Source organism: Oryctolagus cuniculus, chromosome 7 (assembly GCF_051225735.1).
Source record: "Oryctolagus cuniculus isolate XC-2025 breed Fujian yellow rabbit chromosome 7, ASM5122573v1, whole genome shotgun sequence".
NCBI lineage: Eukaryota > Metazoa > Chordata > Mammalia > Lagomorpha > Leporidae > Oryctolagus > Oryctolagus cuniculus.
Window position 1 is genome coordinate 9,026,240 of NC_142873.1, and position 19,962 is coordinate 9,046,201.

The following is a 19,962-nucleotide window of genomic DNA, read 5'->3' on the forward strand; positions in this document are numbered from 1 at the left end:
GAGGCAGAGGCAGAGAGAGAGAGAGAGAGAGCGCTTCCATCCACTGGTTCACTCTCCAAATGGCTGCAATGGCCAGAGCTGAGCCGATCCAAAGCCAGGAGCTTCTTCTGGGTCTCCCACGTGGGTACAGGGGCCCAAGGATTTGGGCCATCTTCCACAGCTTTCCCAGGCCATAGCAGAGAGCAGGAATGGAAGTGGAGCAGCTGGGACTTGAACCAGTGCCCATATGGGATGCTGGCACTGCAGGCGGCGGTTTTACCTGCTATGCCACAGTGCCCCTCCCCTTTCCTTTATACCAGAAGCATCTATTAACAGATCATATTTTGATTAGAATTAAATATAAAGGAGCTGGTGCTGTGGCCCAGTGGGTTAAAGCCCCGGCCTTCAGTGCTGGCATCCCATATGAGAGCTGGTTTGTGTCCCGGCTGCTCCACTTCCAATCCAACTCCCTGCTAATGTACCTGAGAAAGCAGTGAAAGATGGCCCAAGTGCTTGGACCCTTGCACCCACATTGGAGACACAGAAGAAGCTCCTGGCTCCTGGCTTCGGCCTGGCCCAGCTACAGTCATTGCGGCCATTTGGGGAGTGAACCAGCAGATAGAAGACCTCTCTCTCTTTGTCTCTATTTCTCTCTGTAACTCCGCCCTTCAAATAAATAAATAGAATTAAATATGAAAAGAATTCAGCCAAAAAGATCCATGTGTATTGAGCAGCAGCCAAACTGTTTTTTTGATGTCTGACTAAAGTTGACACTGAAGGTTTTAAAGGAAAATTGGTTTACTCTGTGGAAAAATGTGCTTAACTCTATAGATTACTGTAAAACTTTCATCAAAAGACTCCTAATGATGTTTCTCCCTGTTGTAAGTTTTATGATAACATTCCCAGTGTCTCAGAAGCTTATAGGAAAATGACTAGGATTTATTTCATACTATGTACATGGAACTAGAGAATAGTTAAATTATTTCTCATGAATGGTGAATTAATTCTGAAGAAATAAAAATTTAAAAATACAGTTACTGTTTAACCCTGGCCCAGGCTAGAGCCAGGAGCTTCATCCAGGTCTACTATATGTATGGCACGGGCCCAAGTACTTGGACCATCATCTGCTACTTTCCCAGGCCATTAGCAGGAAGCTAGATTGGAGGTGGGGCAGCCGGGACTCAAACCAGTGTCCATATGGGATGTTGGCATCGCAGCCAGTTGCTTTACCCACTGTGCCACAGCACCAGGCCCAGATTTGATTTCTTAGATGTGTTGATTCTGACACTTTATGGTAATTCCATCGTTAAAAAGTAGTCCAGGAGTGGGCGTTTGGTGTAGTGAATGGTTAAGATGCCAGTTAGGCTCCCACGTCCCACAGTAGAGGGCCTGGGTTTGATGGAATCCTGACTTCAGCTTCCTGCCACTGCAGACCCTGGGGGCAGTGATGATGGTTAAAATAGACACTCGTGTGGGGAATCCGCATGGAGTTCCCAGCTCCTGGCTTTAGCCCCACCTCATCTCTGTGTCTGGTTTCATGGCACTTGGCTATTTGTCCCATTACAACCCAGGTCCCAAATCCCATCACTACGAGATGCTAGGATTTATGTCTACATGCACAGTAAGTGGCTTCTGCACAAATCTCAGAACTGAGATGATTCAAAGTTAAATCTAGAGCGACTGTACACAGCAGCTCCTCAATAGGTCAAGTAAACGAATGCATATAATCTGACCGTTCTCTGCATAATTATCTTTTGTCTCCTTTCAGAAAGAATGTTTTGAGTGGATCAATACGTGCTCTCACCTCCTTTCCGATCTCAAAGGCAGAAAGATAAACCTGTTGACTTTTGAAGAAGTGCAGCAGCTGCTTGGGGAAGAGGTACGCGCCCATGGGCACCGGTCAGTACCTAGGTTGTCCCTGCACAGCCCTGTCATTCCCTCTCGGAGGAGACTTCCGGTCAGTACCTAGGTTGTTCCTGCGCAGCCCTGTCATTCCCTCTCAGAGGAGACTTCCGGTTGGCGGTACTGGGTTGTCCCTGCGCAGCCCTGTCATTCCCTCTCGGAGGAGACTTCCGGTTGGCGGTATCGGGTTGTTCCTGCGCTGCTCTGTCATTCCCTCTCGGAGGAGACTTCCGGTTGTCGGTACCAGGTTGTTCCTGCGCAGCCCTGTCATTCCCTCTCAGAAGAGACTTCCGGTTGGCGGTACCGGGTTGTTCCCGCCCAGCCCTGTCATTCCCTCTCAGAGACTTCCGGTCTGCGGTACAGGGTTGTCCCTGTGCAGCCCTGCCGGTTCTCATCAAGAGCACTCGCAGCTCTTCTCTCACTTTCTTGGCAGTGGTTGTGTGCCCTGCTGAGTAAGGAGAACATGGCTTCCCTACGGGAGCTGCCTGCCGCGTCCTGAGAAACCCCCACACTTCCCTGCTTCTGCACTCTCCCCTTTCCTCTCCTCCAGGCCCAATCTTCCCATCCCCGGTGTGGTTTTTGTTTTAGCGACATTCCGATACCCTCTCTCCTTTGTGTAGTTAACGGTTCTGTTTTTATCAACCTAAAACCAATTTATAAACATGGTCATTTTTCCCATCCTAAAAAAAGTCATTTGATCCTGTCTTCTCGACTGCTTTGTTCTTCCTTTCTTTTCCATCACCATCACTTTTGTTAAAACTCAATCTCCTGTAAGGTCACCAGGGACTCCTTAGGCCGGATCCAAGTGTCTCCAATCCATATTTAACCTGGCTTCTCTGCAGCATTAGGCTCTGTTCACCGTTCACTGCTTTTTTTATATTTTTTAAGATTTATTTATTTATTTGAAAGAGTTACACAGAGCGAGAAGGAGAGGAAGTGGAGAGAGAGAGGTCTTCCATCCACTTGTTCACTCCCCTGTTGGCTGCAGTAGCCGGAGCCGCGCTGATCCAGAGCCAGGAACCTGGAGCTTCTTTCTGGTGTCCCACGCGGGTGCAGGGGCCCAAGGACTTGGGGCATCCTCCACTGCCCTCCCAGGCCATAGCAGGGAGCTGGATCAGAAGTGGAGCAGCCAGGACGCACATATGGGATGCCACCACTGCAGGCTGCAGCTTTACCCACTACGCCACAGCGCCGGCCCCCAATCATCCCATTTTTTAAAAAACAAAATTATGGTAACACATGAGTCGTACTTTGGAAATTTATATTCATTAAATAAAAGATAAAAAAAAAACAAAAAAACAAAATTATGTATTTATTTATTTGAAAGGCAAAGTGACAGATGTAGCTGGGGAGTGAATAGGGGAGGAGAAGGAATGAGAAAGAGGGAGAGCATGAGAGAGATCTTCTATCCATTGGTTCACTCTTCAAATGCCTGCAACAGCCATGGCTAGGCCAAACCAAGACCAGGAACCAGTAACCCCACCTGGTTTTCCTATGTGTGTGGCAGGAACCCAAGTATTTGAGCCATCATGTGCTGTCGCCCAGGGGGCAGAGTAGCAGGAAGCTAGATTGGAAGCAAAGATAGGACTCAGTCCCAGGCAGATGTCCCAAGTGGTAGCTGAACTCACTGCTGCAACACTGAGCTCTTCTGTGCATTCTCTTGTAGTCTTCCACCTCTGCCCACCTCTCAAATGCCGTTACCCTGTCCTTGGCATGCGTTTCCTTCTCCTTCTTCATGCTACACATGACTTAGTATGTTGATCCTGTTTAGTGGGAAATCAGAATCCGTGAATGTCATGGTCACAGACTTTTGTTTTTACCTGAGTTGTTGAGAGCATTCACATCTAGAACATTCTGAAGAAGTTCCCGCTGAATCAAAGCCATACTCCTTTGATTCACTATTCTTGGGTCTGAGACAAAGGTGGAGTTGCTGTAGTTGGGGGATTTAAACACCATCTTTCTAAATTATGCATCTTTGTAAAATGCTCACTTTTCTGTGCTTCCCATGTATTGGCCAAATTATTATGAATTGAACCCTGAGGGATTTCATAAACATCAAAAATCTTTAATTATAGCATAGTTTTAGAAATTCAATGAAATATCACAGACATAAACTTGGCTGCACATCAGATCTAGGAAAAAAATTAGATTGATACAGAAAAAAATTAAGAAGGATGTAGAACCATAGACATTTGAGAACAGAAGAGATTTTAAAGGTGATGGAATTCAGCCTTACATGAATTTAATGTGTGAATATGAATATAACATCTACGTGGTCATTGTGCCCAAGTTTGAATGTGTTAAGTGACAGAGAAGTACTTTCAGAGGTAGTCTGTTCAGTTCTGATGGGCACTATTAGAATATTATTCTTTGTGGGTCTGCGTTGTAGCATAGCTGGTAAAGCCTCTGCCTGTGATGCTGGCCTCCCTGTGGGCATTGGTTCCTGTCCTGGCTGCTCCACTTCTGAGCCATCTCACTGCTAATGGTCAGGAAAAGCAGCGAAAAATGGTCCAAGTGCCTGGGCCCCTTCAGCCCACATGGGAGACCCAGAAGAAGCTGCTGGCTCCTGCCTGGCCCAGCCCTTGCCATCGCAGCCATCTGGGGAGGGAACCAGCAGATGGAAGATCTCTGTTTCTCTATATCTCCCTCTCACTCTGTAACTCTGATTTTCAAATAAATAAATAACTCTTAAAAACTATGAAAACAGTTACTACTGGTCATTGCACTGTTATAAAAATTATTCTTTCTTTTGAACTAAACGTGCCGTCTCCTTGTACCTTTTTTAACTATAGTAAGTAAAGTCCTTTACCCTAGTTCAACCTTTTGGGTTAATATGAGCAAAGCTGATTTGCCATGCACATTACACTATTTCCGACATTTGTTGGAACAAATATATTCTACCTAAATCTGTTCTTGGATTTTCTGTTCTTTTTCATTGATGTATTCCTGGATCATTTCCTTAATATTGACTTTATGATACATTTCCATGCATGGTAGGGCCAGATTTCTTCACTGATCTTTTTTTTAGATATTTTGTTGCTGTTCTTGCTTATTTATTCTAATGTGAAACATAGCTCTAGAAAAAAATAAGATTTTTAAAAACTGAGATAATTTAAATTTCTGTATTAACTTGGATGTATTTATAATGTTGAATTGTTTCACCCAAAAACATAGGCTATAAGAAATCTGCTTTGTGCCTTTAAATAATGTTTTATGGTTTGATCATTTTGTGTATTTGTAAGCTTTATGACTACTGTATTTTCGATATTTTAAATGAAATATTTCTTTTAGCTGTTTGTGTATATGTTTTTGATTAATTTGATATTCTATGACTTTTTAAAATTGTCTTAGAGTTTTTAATTGTTTTACAGTAGATTCTTTTGGGTTCTCTGGACATGGAATTAAATAATCTACATATAAAGACAGTTTAACCTCTTTCTTTTCAATCCTGATACTTCTAAAGGCTTTTTCTCCTCTAATTATATTGAATGACTCTTCCAGTTCAAGGTTGAACAGTAATGGATGTGGCAAGCATTCTTACTTCTGACCCTGCTAGCAGGAATGCATTTGGTGATTTACCTCTAGAAAATGGGCTGGGCTGGGTGGCTTGGGACGCCTCACCTGTATCACGAGTGCCTGGCTTGAATTTCAGCTGCTCTGCTTCCCATCCAGCTTCCTGCTAACGTGCATTCCAGGAGGCAGCAATAATGGCTCAAGTACTTGGGTCCCTGCCACTCCTGTGGGAGACCAAATTGAGTTCTGGGCCCCTGGCTTTGGCCTGGAGCAGCCCAGGCTCCTGTGGTGTGGGCATCTGCAGAATGAACCAGAGGATGGAAAATTTCGCTTCTCTCTCTCTCTCTATTTTTCTCTCTCTGTCTTTAAAATAAATAATACTTCAAGAGTGACCAGCATTGTGGCATGGCAGGTAAAGGTCCCACCTGCGATGCCGGGATCCCTTGTGGGCACCAGTTCATATCCCGGCTGCTCCACTTCCCATCCAGCTCCCTGCTAATGGCCTGGGAAAGCAGCAAAAGATAGCCCAAGTGCTTGGGTCCCTGCACCCACACGGGACACCTGGAGGAACCTCCTGACTCTTGGCTTCAGCCTGGCCCAGCCTTGCCATTGTGGCCATCTGGAGTGAACCAGGTGATGAAAGATCACACTCTGTCTCTCTCTGTCTCTGTCTCTGTCTCTGTCTCTCTCTCTCTCTCTGTCTCCCTCAATCCCTCCCTCTGTGTAACTCTTTTAAATAAATAAATTAAATCTTTTTAAAGAGGAAAAGGAAACTGGCAGTGGAGTTGCCTTATCGTTTGATTTCTTTATTGTTCCTTCAGAAATCTCAGGCCTTCCCCTGTAGTCACTTTAATCTTTAGAATTTTCTCTAACGAGGCTCTACTGGTGGCAAAACTCAGTTTTTGATTGAAAATGTCTATTCCATTCTGATTCTTAGATTTTTGTCATTGTTGTTGTTGAGAACACAGCTAATTCTATGGTGTTATTTTCTCTCAGAACATTAATGATATTATTGGCATTGTTTTCTGTATGCTATTGTTTGGTTCATTTGAAATTAATCTGTCTCCTCCCTCTGACTTCTTTTAAGGTTTTCTTTTTTGTCTTTAGCATTTTCCAGTTTCACTGATGCATGTGGATATGGATTTTTTTTCCTTTTAAATTTTTCTTGGGCTTCCCTTGGTGTCCTGAATCTTTGGCCTGTATCGTTCCTTAGATCTGGAAAATCCTGTCATCATCTGTCATGGTCTGTTTTGTGCTGCTGTAACAGAATACATGAGACTGGGTGATGAACAAAGAACAGAAATGAATTTCTTCTCTTTCTGGAGGCTGGGAAGTCCAACATTAAGGGTCCAGCGTTTGGTGAAGGCCTCCCTCATGCATCCCCTGCCCCCCCCCCCCCCCCCCCGTGGCCAAAGGGTGGAATGCAGGAGGGCAAGGAGCTCACTGTGCAGGAGGGGAGAGAGATAGAGATAGGGATAGGGATAGGGATAGGGATAGGGATAGGGATAGGGATAGAGATAGAGATAGAGATAGGGATAGAGATAAGAGAGAGAGAGAGAGGTGGGGGAAGGCAGCTGACCTGAAGTCCATCAGGAACCCGCCTGAGATAACTGACCCACGCCTGTTCATGAAGGAAGAGTCCTCGCTCCCAGTCTGTTTTGCTGGGGATCAAGTTTCCAACACATGAACTTTGGGGACACATTCAGACCATAGCATCGTCTCTTCAATACTGCCTCTGCTGTATGAACTCTTCTTTACTGCTGGAACGCCATATGGAAGTGTGTTAGAATCTATCCTGTAGGTCTCTTAGACATCTTTGAAAACTTTTTAGAAAGGATTCACTTTATTTATTGGAAAGGCAAAGTGACAGGGAGGGAGGGAGAGACAGAGAAAACAGTCTTCATCCACTGGTTTACTCCCCAAAATGACCACAACAGCTGAGGCTGAGCCAGGTCGAAGTCAAGAGCCAAGAACTCCATCCAAGTCTCCTACTTGGGTGCAGGGGCCCAAGCACTTGGGCCATCTGCTGCTTTCTCAGGTGCAATAGCAGAGAACTGGATGGGAAGTGGAGCAGCTGGGACTGAACCAACACTCGGGTGTGGGATGCCAGTGTTGCAGGCTGCAGTTAAACCCACTGTGCACAGTGCCGGCCCCCATCTTTCGTGTGTTCTCTTTTCTACTTGTCTGCTTTACATCCTGGATAATTTCCTTTGGCTTATCTTTGAATTCGACAATTAGTTCCTAAGTTGAGTTTAATTTGCTATTAAACCTTTCTGTTGAGCTTTTAAATTCAGTTACTAAAGATCTACTGGGGCTGGCGCCGCGGCTCACTAGGCTAATCCTCTGCCCTGCGGCGCTGGCACACCGGGTTCTAGTCCCGGTCGGGGTGCCGGATTCTGTCCCAGTTGCCCCTCTTCCAGGCCAGCTCTCTGCTGTGGCCCGGGAGTGCAGTGGAGGATGGCCCAAGTGCTTGGGCCCTGCACCCCATGGGAGACCAGGATAAGTACCAGGCTCCTGCCATCAGATCAGCACGATGCGCCGGCCGCAGCACGCCGGCCCTGGTGGCCATTGGAGGGTGAACCAACGGTAAAGGAAGACCTTTCTCTCTGTCTCTCTCTCTCACTGTCCACTCTGCCTGTCAAAGGAAAAAAAAAAAAGATCTGTTGGATCCTTTTTTTATCTGATCAATTTTGTAACCTTTCTCTTTACTCATATTTTTGGTCTCTTTAAACAGGTTAAATATAATTTTTGTAGTCTATTTGATAGTTATATATATGTCTGTATAAGAATGTTAATTATTATATTATTTATAATAGCAAAGATCTAGAAAAAATTTAAATATTTATCAATAGAACATTGATTAAATAAAAATGGTATATTCACATAATAAATTTTATGCAGATATAGTAGATGTTTATGTAGTGAAATAAATATAATCTGTGGTATATTATTGAGAAAAGAGAAGTACAGAATGTAACATTATCTCATTTACATTAAAGTGTTATATATACATAAGTCTAGAAGAATACTCAGCAAACTGATAGAAGTTGTTAAATTTGAGAAAGTTATTAATTTCTCTATATTTTTTAAACATTTTGCAGCAGTAGTATGTTATAGGGGAAATTTTTTTTAAAGATTTATTTATTTATTTGACAGACAGAGTTACAGAGACGCAGAGGCAAAGAGAGAGAGGTTATCCATCCACTGGTTCACTCCCCAGATGGCCCCAACAGCTGGAGCTATGCCGATCTGAAGCCAGGAGCCAGGAGCTTCTTCCTGGTCTCCCACGTGGGTGCAGGGGCCCAAGCACTTGGGCCATCTTCCACTGCTTTCCCAGGCCATAGCAGAGAGCTGGATTGGAAGTAGAGCAGCCAGAACTCAAACTGGTGCCCATATGGGGTGCTGGCACTGCAGGTGGTAGCTTTACCTGCTACACCACAGTGCCAGCCCCAGAAAAGTATTTTTATTTTTAAGATTTATTTATTTACTTATTTGAAAGGCAGAGTTACACGCAGAAGGAGAGACACAGAGAAAAAGAAAGATCTTCCATCTGCTGGTTCGGTCCCCAGATAGCTGTAATGCCTGGCACTAGGCCAGGCCAAAGCCAGGAGCCGGGAGCCTCTTCTGGGTCTCCCACACGCATGCAGGGGCCCAAGGACTTGGGCCATCTTCCGCTGCTTTCCCAGGCCTTAGGCAGAGAACTGGATTGGAAGTGGGGCAGCAGGGACTAGAACCTGTGCCTATATGTGATGCTGGCACTGCAGGTGGCGGCTTTACCTGCAGCGCCACAGCACTGGCCCTAAGGGAAAAGTATTTTTATTTTAGAAAAATATTCTAATATGTCATCCAAACTCTTCTAAGCCATATATGCATTTCTGCAGCATAATTAAAATTTCTATAAAGCATTTTTTGTCGAGCGTGTACTGTAATCTGGCGTTTTCCCCGGTGCGTGTGGGACTGATCTCTGCTTTTGCTTTCATAAGCATTGCCGCAGTCATCAGCTAAGTGAGCTCTCCGAGGCGTGGGGGCCGCCGCTGCCGCGCTCCTGTCTCCTGCCCTCCTGGCAGCCTAGTCAGACTGCTCCGGCCTCTCAGTGCCCCCTGTGGGCTGCTTTACTTCCCTGCCCTGTAGGTGGGGAGGGGCCTGTCCTGAGGATGCACACTCTCCCCACTTCCCAGCTTTGCCTGTGCAGTGTAACGGATTCCCCTTCTCTAACTACGTGCTCCTCACTGTGAGATCCCTGTCTTTAGTCCGCATCCCTGCATCCAAACTCTAGGCTCACACCCAGCTGCCTCACTGCGTATTTCTGCACGGCTGTCTCTGTTTGGCCTCACCTGCACCCTCCCTCCCTCCCTCCCTTTCTCTCTCTCTCTCTCTCTCTCTCTCTCTCTCTCTCTCTCTCAGCATTCCCAACTTCCTTCATCAGCTTTGCGGGCAGCACGTTCTCTACACTGGCCTTAACGAGAGCCACGCAGTGAACGCTGCCCTGCGCTCTCCCGCATCCGTCCAGTCAGCCGCTGGGCGTCACCTCTCCCGTGGTGGTTCTAGAATTTCCGTCCTCTTGGTTCCCGTGGTCCCTGCAGCCACGGCCTGGCTCACCCCTCCCTGCGCCTCTTCCTTCTCTCCCTCTCTTCTCCCCCACCCCTCCTTGGCTTCCCTCCGCCTTCCTGCATGTTCAAGCCTGCTCTCCGGCCCTGGGGTACTGTTGCAGAAGAGCAAAGCCAGCACACCAGTGCCTCAGGATTCAGTCCAGAGCTCCGGTCTCAGCCTGGCCTTGCTCTGCAGTCGCCTCTACGTGTCTGTCCTGTCGCCCTCAGAAGCAGCCACCCACACACAGCATCCTCTGCTCAGAGCACCCCTGTGCCTCCTTTTCCCTTCCTCACCCCCTAAGAGGAGACTCGGACACTGTCTCCTCCACGGAGCCATCCTGGCAGGCCCCGTCTCTCGCCCGCCTGCTGCCTGGGCTGGGCCAGCTCTTCCTACTACGGGACTCCGTGCAGCCGTACCATCTTCTCCATGGACTTGTAAGCTGCTTCTTAAGGACAGAGATTGTGTTTTTTGTTTGTTTGTTTGTTTTTAGGTTTATTTATTTGAAAGGCAGGGTGATAGACAGAGGTGGAGCAAAAGATAGATGGTCCAACTGCTGGTTCACTCCTCAAATGGACATAACTAGAGCTGGTCCAGGCCCAAGCCAGGAGCCTAGAGCTCCATTTGGGTCTTCTACATGGATGGCAGGGGAACAAGTACATGAGCCATCCTCCGCTGCTGGATTGGAAATACTGCAGTCAGGGGGCCGGCGCTGCCGCCCAGCAGGTTAAAGCTGCGGCCTGCAGTGCCCACATCCCAGCTGCCCGACTTCCGATCCAGCTTCCTGCTCATGTGCCTGGGAGTGAACCAGCAGATGGAAGATCTCTCTCTCTCTCTCCCTCTCTTTCTCTTTTTCTCTCTCTCCCTCCCTCTCTCTTCCTGTAACCCTGCCTTTCAAATAAATAAATAAATCTGTTTTTTTTTTTTTTAAATTATACTCCTGTATGGGATGCCAGCATCACAGGTGGCAGCTTAGCTCAGTGCGCCACGACACTGGCCAGGGAAGGGACGGTTCTTTGTGTCTTTGCGTCCTTAGCACTAGCACAGTACTCGGCTGCAGGGTTGGTGCTCATGACAGATGCCTGAACAAATAACTGCTACTACTTACCTGCACTAAGATGCATTATCATATGGTTTCACCTCACAGGAAGTTGCACAAGAATCAGCTGAGTCGGAAATAACCAACGAGGCAAAAGAAGAAAAGAAGGAGGATGTGAAACTGGAGGAGGAGAAAGAAGAGGAGAAAGCAAAAGAGGTAGCATCATTGAGTGGTAGTTTTCCCCACATAATTTAAAAGTCTGCACGTGCGCACGCACACACACACACACACACACACTCACAATACCCTGTGGGGAGGAGACGTGTGTCCTCTGGTGTGAACTCCTCAGCGTCCTTCCTTCTCTCACATGGGCTTTGCTACACCTGCAGACACACCCATCTTTGACACTTTTTTCAGGGGAAGGGGTGGGGTGTCCCTTTTCCACTCTAAACCCAGTGTCCTGGCTGTTACTTCCAATCCAGCTCCGTACTCATGCAGCCGGGAAGGCAGCAGAAGAGGGCCCAAGTACTGGGGCCCTGCTACCCACGTGGGAGACCCGACCTGGATAGATTCCAGGCTCCTGGCTTCCGCCTGGCCCAGGCCTGGCTGTTGCATGCATTTGGGGAGTGAGCGAACATATAGAAGATATTTCTTTCTCTTCGTCTCTTCCTTCCTCTCCCTGGCACTCCACTTTTCAAGTAAACAAACATTAAAAAAAAAAAACTCATTTGAGCAGTATTTTCTGTTTTATTTCTGGTAAAGAATGAATGGAAATGAGGAGGAGGGGGGGAGGAGAACGACGATCTGTGTCCCTGGTGCAGGTCCTTTCCTCCTTATTTTATAAGCACCCGGTGAGTCTTCCAATGTTATTTTCTCTGTGGCTGCCTCCCAGCGTTTGCAGGTGGAAGGCAGGCCCTCTCCTGGCCCGCGGAGCCCTCGGAGCACACCTCTTTGCCAGCCGTCTCCAGGCCGTGCGGCACTTGCTCTTTTTGCTAGCTGTCTGCCCCGGGAGTCTGCGGGGAGTCCTTTCTGTTTCCGTCACGGTTACCTCCTGCGGTCCCCAGGCCCTCCTCCCTGCGGGTTCCTGCAGCATGTGCCGGCTGTGAGTTTTCAACAGTGCCTGTCGAGTGAGGAAAGCAGAGTCGAACCCACAGCTTCCGGCGTGGCGTGTGTTCCACGGGGGCCCTGCCTCCTGCCCCAGCTCACTAACTACTCCTTGTTATTCGTGTGCTCCAGAAACCTTCAATATCCACAGAGAAGGAAAAAACCATTCGTTTCATTGAAGAAGATGAAAATGTGCATTCCAAACCTTTCATGGGAGCAGATACGTTGACTTCCTGGGTATGTATCTGAAACCCGGGGAGGAGATTGCGAAGTGTTCACCTGACACGCAGTTAATATGGTCAACAGTGCTCAATGCCTCCAGCACTACTGGGCTTTTGTAGATTTTCTTTTCTTCATCATCATGCCTGAAAAACTCAGAACTCCATATTTAATTCTCATTGTAACATCAGCGCTTGATCCCTTCGCCTGGTTTAATCATCTCTTGGTCAGCCTTTGGCCAGTTTCTAAGCATATTCACCCACCAGGCTTTATCGAGAGCTCGGATGGGAGGGGAGGCTTGATGCAGGGAAGCAGTTTTATTCGAGTGGCTGCCCCGGGGAAGGCGGGCTCTGTGGTCCCAGTCTGCTCTTCCCAACTAGCAAGGGGCAGGAGGACTTTCATTTTTATTCATTTGTTTATTTTTATTTTTTTAAGATTTATTTTTATCTGTTTGAGAGATAAAGTGACAAGGTGGGAAAGACAGAGAGCCATCCACTGGTTCACTCCCTGAATGGCCACAGCAGCTGGGGCTGGCCCAGGCCAAGGGCAAGAGCTAGGAACTCCATCTGGGCCTCCCACATGGGTGGCAGGGCCCCAGGTACTTGCACCATCCTCCATTGCTTTCATGGGTGTGTTAGCAGTGAGTGGGATCGGAGGTGGAGCAGCTGGGCCTGGAACCAGCACTCCGATATGGGATGCTGGCATTGCATGTGGCTTAAGCTGCTAAGCCACAATGCTGGCCCCAGCAGGGAGACTTTTACAGGAGAGAGGGGGGTTGGGGGAAGTTAGGGCGACAATGGGTGTAGCTGAGTGTCCACAGGTTCCCAGAGGCAGCTGATGAGAGTGCCTCCCGTCCCCGTCGCTCTGGGGACTGACTCAGCCCTTTGGGGGGCAGAGCCGACCTTCCTGTGCCTGTCAGGGATGGATGGGACGATGTGAAGAGAGGCAGGGGGCACTCCTGGAGGCCGAGGGACTGAGGCCAGCCTTTCTCCCTCTGAGTCCCCTTTCTGTGATCAGCAGAGGGGCAGAAATGGAACATGTGAGAAAGAGAAAGGAGAAGGAGAGCTCAGGACAGAGCCTGGAGGGAGACGGGAGTGCAGCTCATACTGTGGTACCCCTCCCTCCACGGTAGCCCACCCACAGCTGGGACGGACCGCGAGAGGCCTGGAAGAGAAGATTCCCTCCCTTGTAGTGGTGCCGACCTCTTTCCTTTCTTGTCTGCTACCTGGGCTTATCTGGGCTCCCAGCACACGGTTTGTTCTAAATGGGAGCTGGATGAGACCCAGCTTCTTGGAAAATTATTTTAGAAACAGAAGGAAAACATTAACTGGACAGATGGGAAGGGGGTGGGCCCCAGAAGGAAACAGTTGGCAGAATGTAGGTTTCTCAGAGTGGAAAGAGAGAGGAGACATTCAACAAAGATTTACTGAGCTCCTACTATGTGCCAGGCACTGTTCTAGATCCCCCACCCACCCACCCACCTCCAGAAGGAAATACGAGAGAGAGAGAGAGAGAGAGAGAGAGAGAGAGTGAGAGACAGACACCCACATACATTCTGAGGGAGAGGACAGGGCAGCTGTGGAAGGGGGCTGAGGGGGCTGCCATGCCCCAGGTGATGGGGGGGAGGGTTCATCTTAGACTTCCTCTTTGGCCTCCTCACCAAAATCCTGCTGCTCTTCCATGGTGGCCTCCTGGCACACCGGCACTAGGAGACCAGGTCGCTCATGTTGCTCTCGGCCTCGGGGAGCTCCGTGTCATCTGTGCCCTCACCTGTGTACCAGTGCAGGAAGGCCTTCCGGTGGAACGTGGCCATGAGCTGCTCCTGGGTGGCCGCCATCCTGAGGCCCCGGGCAGATGTCACAGACAGCTGTGTGCACTCCACGGAGCAGCGACAGTTCTTGTTCTGCACGTTAGCATCTGTCCGTCCACTTCCTTCATGGACATCTGTCCACGGAAGACAGTGGCCACAGTGAGGTACCGGCCGTGTCGGGGGCCACAGGCAGCCTGGTATCAGGTACCACATTCTTGGTACCGCAGACCTGCTGGGTGAGCTTGGGCACAGCGAGGGCCCGATACTGCTGGCTCCCATGGCTGGTGAGAGGGGCGAAGCCAGGCGTGAAGAAGTGGAGACCCAGGCACGGCAGCCTCTCGATGTCCAGCTTGTGGGGGTCGGGAGCAGGGCAGGTGGTGACACTGCTCATGGCGGCTGAGACAAGGTGGTCCAGGTCCCCGTGGGTCAGCGTGCTCAGCTCGAAGATGCAGAAGTACGTGTTGTAAAGGGCTTCGCTCTCAGTGCAGGAGGTCTCATCAGCATTCTCTGCCAACTGCTAGACAGACGGGGTGTTGTGGGGCTCAGATACCCCCGGCGAGGTACCCACGTGATGGTCGCAGATCTCGCTGTTGGGCGGGGTGCCCATTCCAGCGCCTGGCCCGCACCTGGTGAGCGGGTCAGCTGGAAGCCCCAAAGGCAGTCACGACTCTTGAGCCTTCTTCCACCCTTCCCTCCCACCACTGAGTCAACCAGCCCCCCCCCCCCCCCCCACCCGTATAGTGGTCCTTGGACAGTGGTTGCCTGCCCCGGCCTGACCAAAAACAAAGTTGCCTGGTCTGAAGATCTGGCCAGAAGGACCTGAGTGAGCACTGTCCGTGGGCCCAGGTACTAGGTCTACGAGGATAGCAGGAGGAACGTATTTGCCACCTGTGGCCTCATGGTGGTTCGTGGAGATGCAGCCCACGGCAGATTGCTGTCCCCGTGGGGTTGGTGCCGTGTTCATCACCTCCCGGAACTTGGCACCGAGCTGGTTCCCATACTGACCAGCCTGGATGTGCACAGTTTCCCTTGTGGTTAGAATTCATTTTAATTTTTTTTAAAAAAGATTTATCTATTTATTTGAAAGGCAGAGTTAACGGAGAGGCAGAGGCAGAGAGGGAGAGAGAGAGAGAGAGGTCTTCCATCTGCTGGTTCACTCCCCAAATGGCCGCAACAGCCAGAGCTGGGCCTCTCTGAAGCCAGGAGCCAGGAGCTTCTTCTGGGTCTCCCTTGCAGGTGCAGGGGCTCCTCTGAGCTAAGAACCTACAGTGCCATCCAGCAGGCCTCAGGAGCAGGAAACAGACAGGAAAGCAGGGGCAAAACTGAGGAGAGTTGCCGTCTTTGATGGTGTGGGGCTCACTGCTTCTGGATGCCGCCATGCAGTGTGGGACTGCGTGGTGCCGTGTGGATGACCGTGAGGAGGACGTGGCCCAGAAAGCCCATCTCCGGGCTTTTGCAAAGTTGCTGCTGCTGCTGCCATGTAGCTCCCTAAAGACCAGGGGTCTGGGTTCTGGCTGGCCCGGAGGAGAGTGGACAGTGGGCCATGAGTGCCAGGCAGGTGTCCAGTTACAAGCCCCTGGCGGTCAGGAAGAGTCACGTTGGTCCCAGGCTGGGCTGGGGCGCTGCACGGGTAGAAGGGGCATGCTGGGGGCTCACACAGCAGAGACCCAACTGTGCCAGGCTGATGGGCGGGGAGGCTGGCACTCGCAAAGTGAAGTGTGCGAGCGGAGAGCTGCCCAGTGGGTCCAACCTGGGGAAGTGGATCTCGGTTTCCGCCGTCCTGCAGCCTCAGCGCAGTCTGAGCTCCATTTTCTTCCCGTTCCTAACGACACTGGCGGTCCCTGGCGGCCCGTGAAGGTTTTAGAGTTTTCACTACAGGCTTGCTTTTGCTTTTCTGTTTGTTTGTTTTTCTTCTACTGCTTTTCACAGATACTCCGTCTCTGGTCCTGAGAACAAAGATGACCGTTCAGCAGGAATACAGGTCCCCGTAGCTGACGTACTGGGCCGCAGCGTTCTCTCTCCTCCTGGCCTAAAGACACAGCTGCCAGGAGGCAGTGCAGGGATGGACGGGGCGGGAAAAGGCAGGCAGGCCTCGGGAGGCGGAACCCTTGGGGGCCCAGGTGTAACTCGCCTTGGCCCTCAGAGCCGAGTTGTCGAATAGGAGAGCTGCAAGAGACAGCAGGTCCCGGGTTCCTAGTGAGAGGTGGCTTTCAGATAAACTATTTATTTTATTTATTTAAACATTAAAAATAAATTGAAAATAAAATTAGGCAGAGCACGACCTTTGCGTATTCCTTGGCCCACCTGCAGGCCTCACCTTTGAGGTGTGGTCTGGGTCAGCTCAGGGTAGCTGGTGGCATCTGTCCCTGGAACAGAACTGAAAACCACTTTGAAAGACTTCCGGTGGTTTGGAAGCTTTTGGGCTTTGAAGTAGAAGTGGGTCAAGGGTAAAGGCTTTGGGACTGCCTGGGGCGCCAGCGGGCACACTAGTGTCTCCTCACGCAGAGGACCACAGTGCAGGAGCTTCCCGGGGCTGAGCTGTGAGTGACAGGTAGCAGCCATGCAGGCAGTAGGGCGGGCCGAGTGCCTCCCCTGACCGGCAGGGCCTGGAACTGCAGCGCCCACTGCTGGACGGCCATTGCGCACCACTGTCTCCACTCGGAAAACAGGGCTTCTCTTTACCTGCTTCTGAGCGGGAAACTCGGATACCTGATCTTTTTTTGAAGTACACAGTTCTGGGGACGTGTCATAATATTCATGTTTATCTTGTCCCCTAAGGAATTGGAAGATCTCACTGGATTTTGCGATGTTGTATCCTTAGCTGAGTACGTCGTTTAAAATAAGATATAGTTCCTTTCCTTGATCTTTGATTTTTTAAAGAAACATGTTTGTCCTTCCCTTTCTTTTCAAATATTTTCCCCATTTCTTTTCATTGTCACTGCTTCCCCGCCTCGTCTTTACAGCTCTTATGAGGCTCTGTCCACCCGCAGCAGGAGTGACTTGGGAGCATGTGTGCTGTTCTCTGTTGGCGTTGCTGGCATACTGAATCCCCTGCCAGCCAGACACGAGTGGTGGCAAGGGTGCCTGTGGTGCTTAACCAGAGCATCCGCAGAGGCTGAGTCCCGTCCCTCCAGGCTCTCGCTGCGTTCACACTGCGTGTTTGTTTTGTCAGAGAGAGTCAGCTAAACAAGGTACACTGGCCCAAAAGTATCTCGAGGCGATGGCTGTCATCGAGCACCTGCAGGAGAAGGTAACGTAAGTATGAGACGGCCCACGGAGAAGGGGGAGAATCCGGCGGGAAGTCTGGCTGAGGCGTCTCCACTGCTGGGCTGGCCCTGGGCTCTCCTGCCTTCTCCCCTCCCGCGGGTGGAACACGCGTCTCCCCGCTGTGGGCTGCAGGCCTCGAGACCCTGCTGTAGTAGGAACATCCACCCTTACCCGCGGTGGAGGCGGAGGTGGAGGAAGTCAGTGTGTGGGTGTGGGGTGGGGTGGGGTGGGGGTAGGAGTGACCCGGATCAGTGTGTTTCTGAGAGATGACTTAAGGAAATAAAGGGGACGGGGAGAAGCTCTTGCCCTTGAAGAGAGACCATTAGAAGGTGCAAGGAGCAGGAAGGGCGGTGCACGTACAGTTGAGATGGCTGAGCGTAGCCGACGTGGACACAGAGAACATCTATAATTAAGGAGCACATCTCAGGCTGAGCTTTCTGATCGTAAAATCAGCTTTGGGGGTGCTCGAAAGGAAGGGGCTGTCTTAGATTTAGATTGCTGGATCGCAGCAAGAGAAGCCAAAATTAACTACTGAAGGGGGCGGGAGGTTCCTTGGCTGTAGAGGGAGGATTTCGGATATTGGAGCCAGACCTCACTACGAGAGCTGAGTACGGTGTGCCCGCAGTTACGGCACGATTGCATCCAGAGTAGCTGGACTGACAGTCGCCGCCGCCGCCGCTGCTTCCCCGCGCGGATCCCCGAGGCCCAGCCACGTGCCCCCACCGCCCTGTGCCCCCGGAGACTCTGTCGGAGACGCTCCTTCCCACTTTCCGTCTTGCTGTCTTTCTCCGGACTTTGTCCCCACCAGGGAGGTGGAGAGCAGAGCCAGACAAGCGGAGGAGAGGTTCGAGGAGGTGAACGAGAAACTCCATTACACCCTGATAAGGAACAAAGATCTGGAGAAGGAGCTGGAAGAGATGGCCACGAAGCCCAGGAAGAAGGAGTTGGAAGGGGAGGAGGAAACTGAGGGAGACAAAGACGAGGGCAAGGAGGACGAGGCCGAAGAGAAGGAGGAGGAGGAGGTCAAGCCCGTGCAGAGCGCCTCAAAGCCGCTGAAGAAAGGTGAGGCCGGCTCCTCCCTCGCCTCGCAGTGCTGCAGGCGCCGGGGGGACCTGATGGGGCGCCAGGACCTGCAGTGCTTGTCATAGGAGTGCACGTACCTTAAAGTGTCTTACACAGGCAGCTCAGAACAGGGAAAAGCAGAGAACTGACAGTCCTTGATAAACTAGCACGGGTTAGCATTTTTACTTACAAAACTGGCAAAGATTTTCCTTATTTTTAAAAAATATTTGTTTATTTATTTGAAAGAGTTACACAGAGAGAGAAGGAGAGGCAGAGAGAGAGGTCTTCCATCCGCTGGTTCACTCCCTAGATGGCCACAATGGCGGGAGCTGTGCCAATCCGAAGCCAGGAGCCAGGAGCTTCTTCCGGGTCTCCCATGTGGGTGCAGGAGCCCAAGCACTTGGGTCATCTTCCACTGCTTTCCCAGGCCATAGCAGACAGCTGGATCAGAAGTGGAGCAGCAGGACTCAAACCGGCACCATTTGAGATGCTGGTACTGCAGGTGGTGGCTTTACCTGCTACGCCACAGTGCCAGCCCCCAAGATACCTTTCTAATCATAGAAGGAAGACGAAATAAATTATACTACATCAGTATACCTGAATATTATATGACTATTAAAATGCTGTTCACAAGGATTTTGTAGTTACATGGGAAATTTTTAGGTTAAAAATGAAGTACAGAGGCCAGTATTGGCGGTATAGTGGGTAAGCTGCCACCTGCGTGGGTGCTGGTTGTGTCCCAGCTGCTCCACTTCCGATCCAGCTCCCTGCCCATTGCCTGGGAAAAGCAGTGGAAGATGATCAAAGTATTTGGGCCCCTGCATCCATGTGGGAGACCTGGAGGAAGCTCCTGGCTCCTGGCTTTGGCCTAGCCTACCCCTGGCCATTGCAGCCATTTCAGGAGTGAACCAGCGGATGGAAAGTGTGTGTATGTGTGTGTCCCTCTCTCTGTGCAACTGACTTTCAAATAGATAAATAATTTTTTTAATGGAGTGCAAGAAGCAATATGTGACACAATTTTTTAAACCTAGAAAAAAGACTGAAATATTCCCGAACAATGACAGATGTTGTCCCTGGGCAATAGAGACTTATGGAGAATTTTGTCTTTATTTTATTTTTGCTATTTGTTGAAATTTTCAAAGATTTAAAATTTTACTTTATTTCACAGTAAAAGACATTTATCTTTTCTTTCTCATATATCTGATTGGCGCAGTAACCTGCCCACAGGCACCCTTAGTGTGTTCTGTATTAGAGGCTGTTTCTTGAGTTTGGTGTCACCCCAGCGTGTGGTCTGTTCCCTGCGCCAGTCCTCATGCAGGGGCTAACCGTGGGACAATGCCTGCTTTCTGCTCTCCCCCATCGCCTCTGTCTGCACCTCCCAGCCGAGCCCTCACGGCTGCTGGCCACGTACAGGGGCATCACGCTGGGTGGGGGGGGGGGGTTGGGGGAGGTGTCGAAACTCATTTTCTCTGTTGCTGTC

General features: G+C 50.0%; 1 protein-coding gene and 1 pseudogene across 2 annotated transcripts in view; one reads left to right on the top strand and one right to left on the bottom strand.

Moving 5' to 3' along the window:
* The window catches only part of AXDND1 (axonemal dynein light chain domain containing 1), a 112,275-nt gene that overhangs the window by 89,174 nt on the left and 3,139 nt on the right, over nucleotides 1-19,962 (top strand). For both annotated transcript variants that reach the window (XM_051858247.3, XM_089299454.1), the window contains 5 exons: nucleotides 1,748-1,858; nucleotides 11,129-11,236; nucleotides 12,257-12,361; nucleotides 17,326-17,408; nucleotides 18,229-18,482. In XM_051858247.3, coding sequence (XP_051714207.2) covers nucleotides 1,748-1,858; nucleotides 11,129-11,236; nucleotides 12,257-12,361; nucleotides 17,326-17,408; nucleotides 18,229-18,482 — 661 coding nt within the window. The remainder of the gene's footprint in view (nucleotides 1-1,747; nucleotides 1,859-11,128; nucleotides 11,237-12,256; nucleotides 12,362-17,325; nucleotides 17,409-18,228; nucleotides 18,483-19,962) is intronic.
* On the bottom strand, nucleotides 13,978-15,596 carry LOC103349983 (tubulin beta chain pseudogene; annotated as a pseudogene).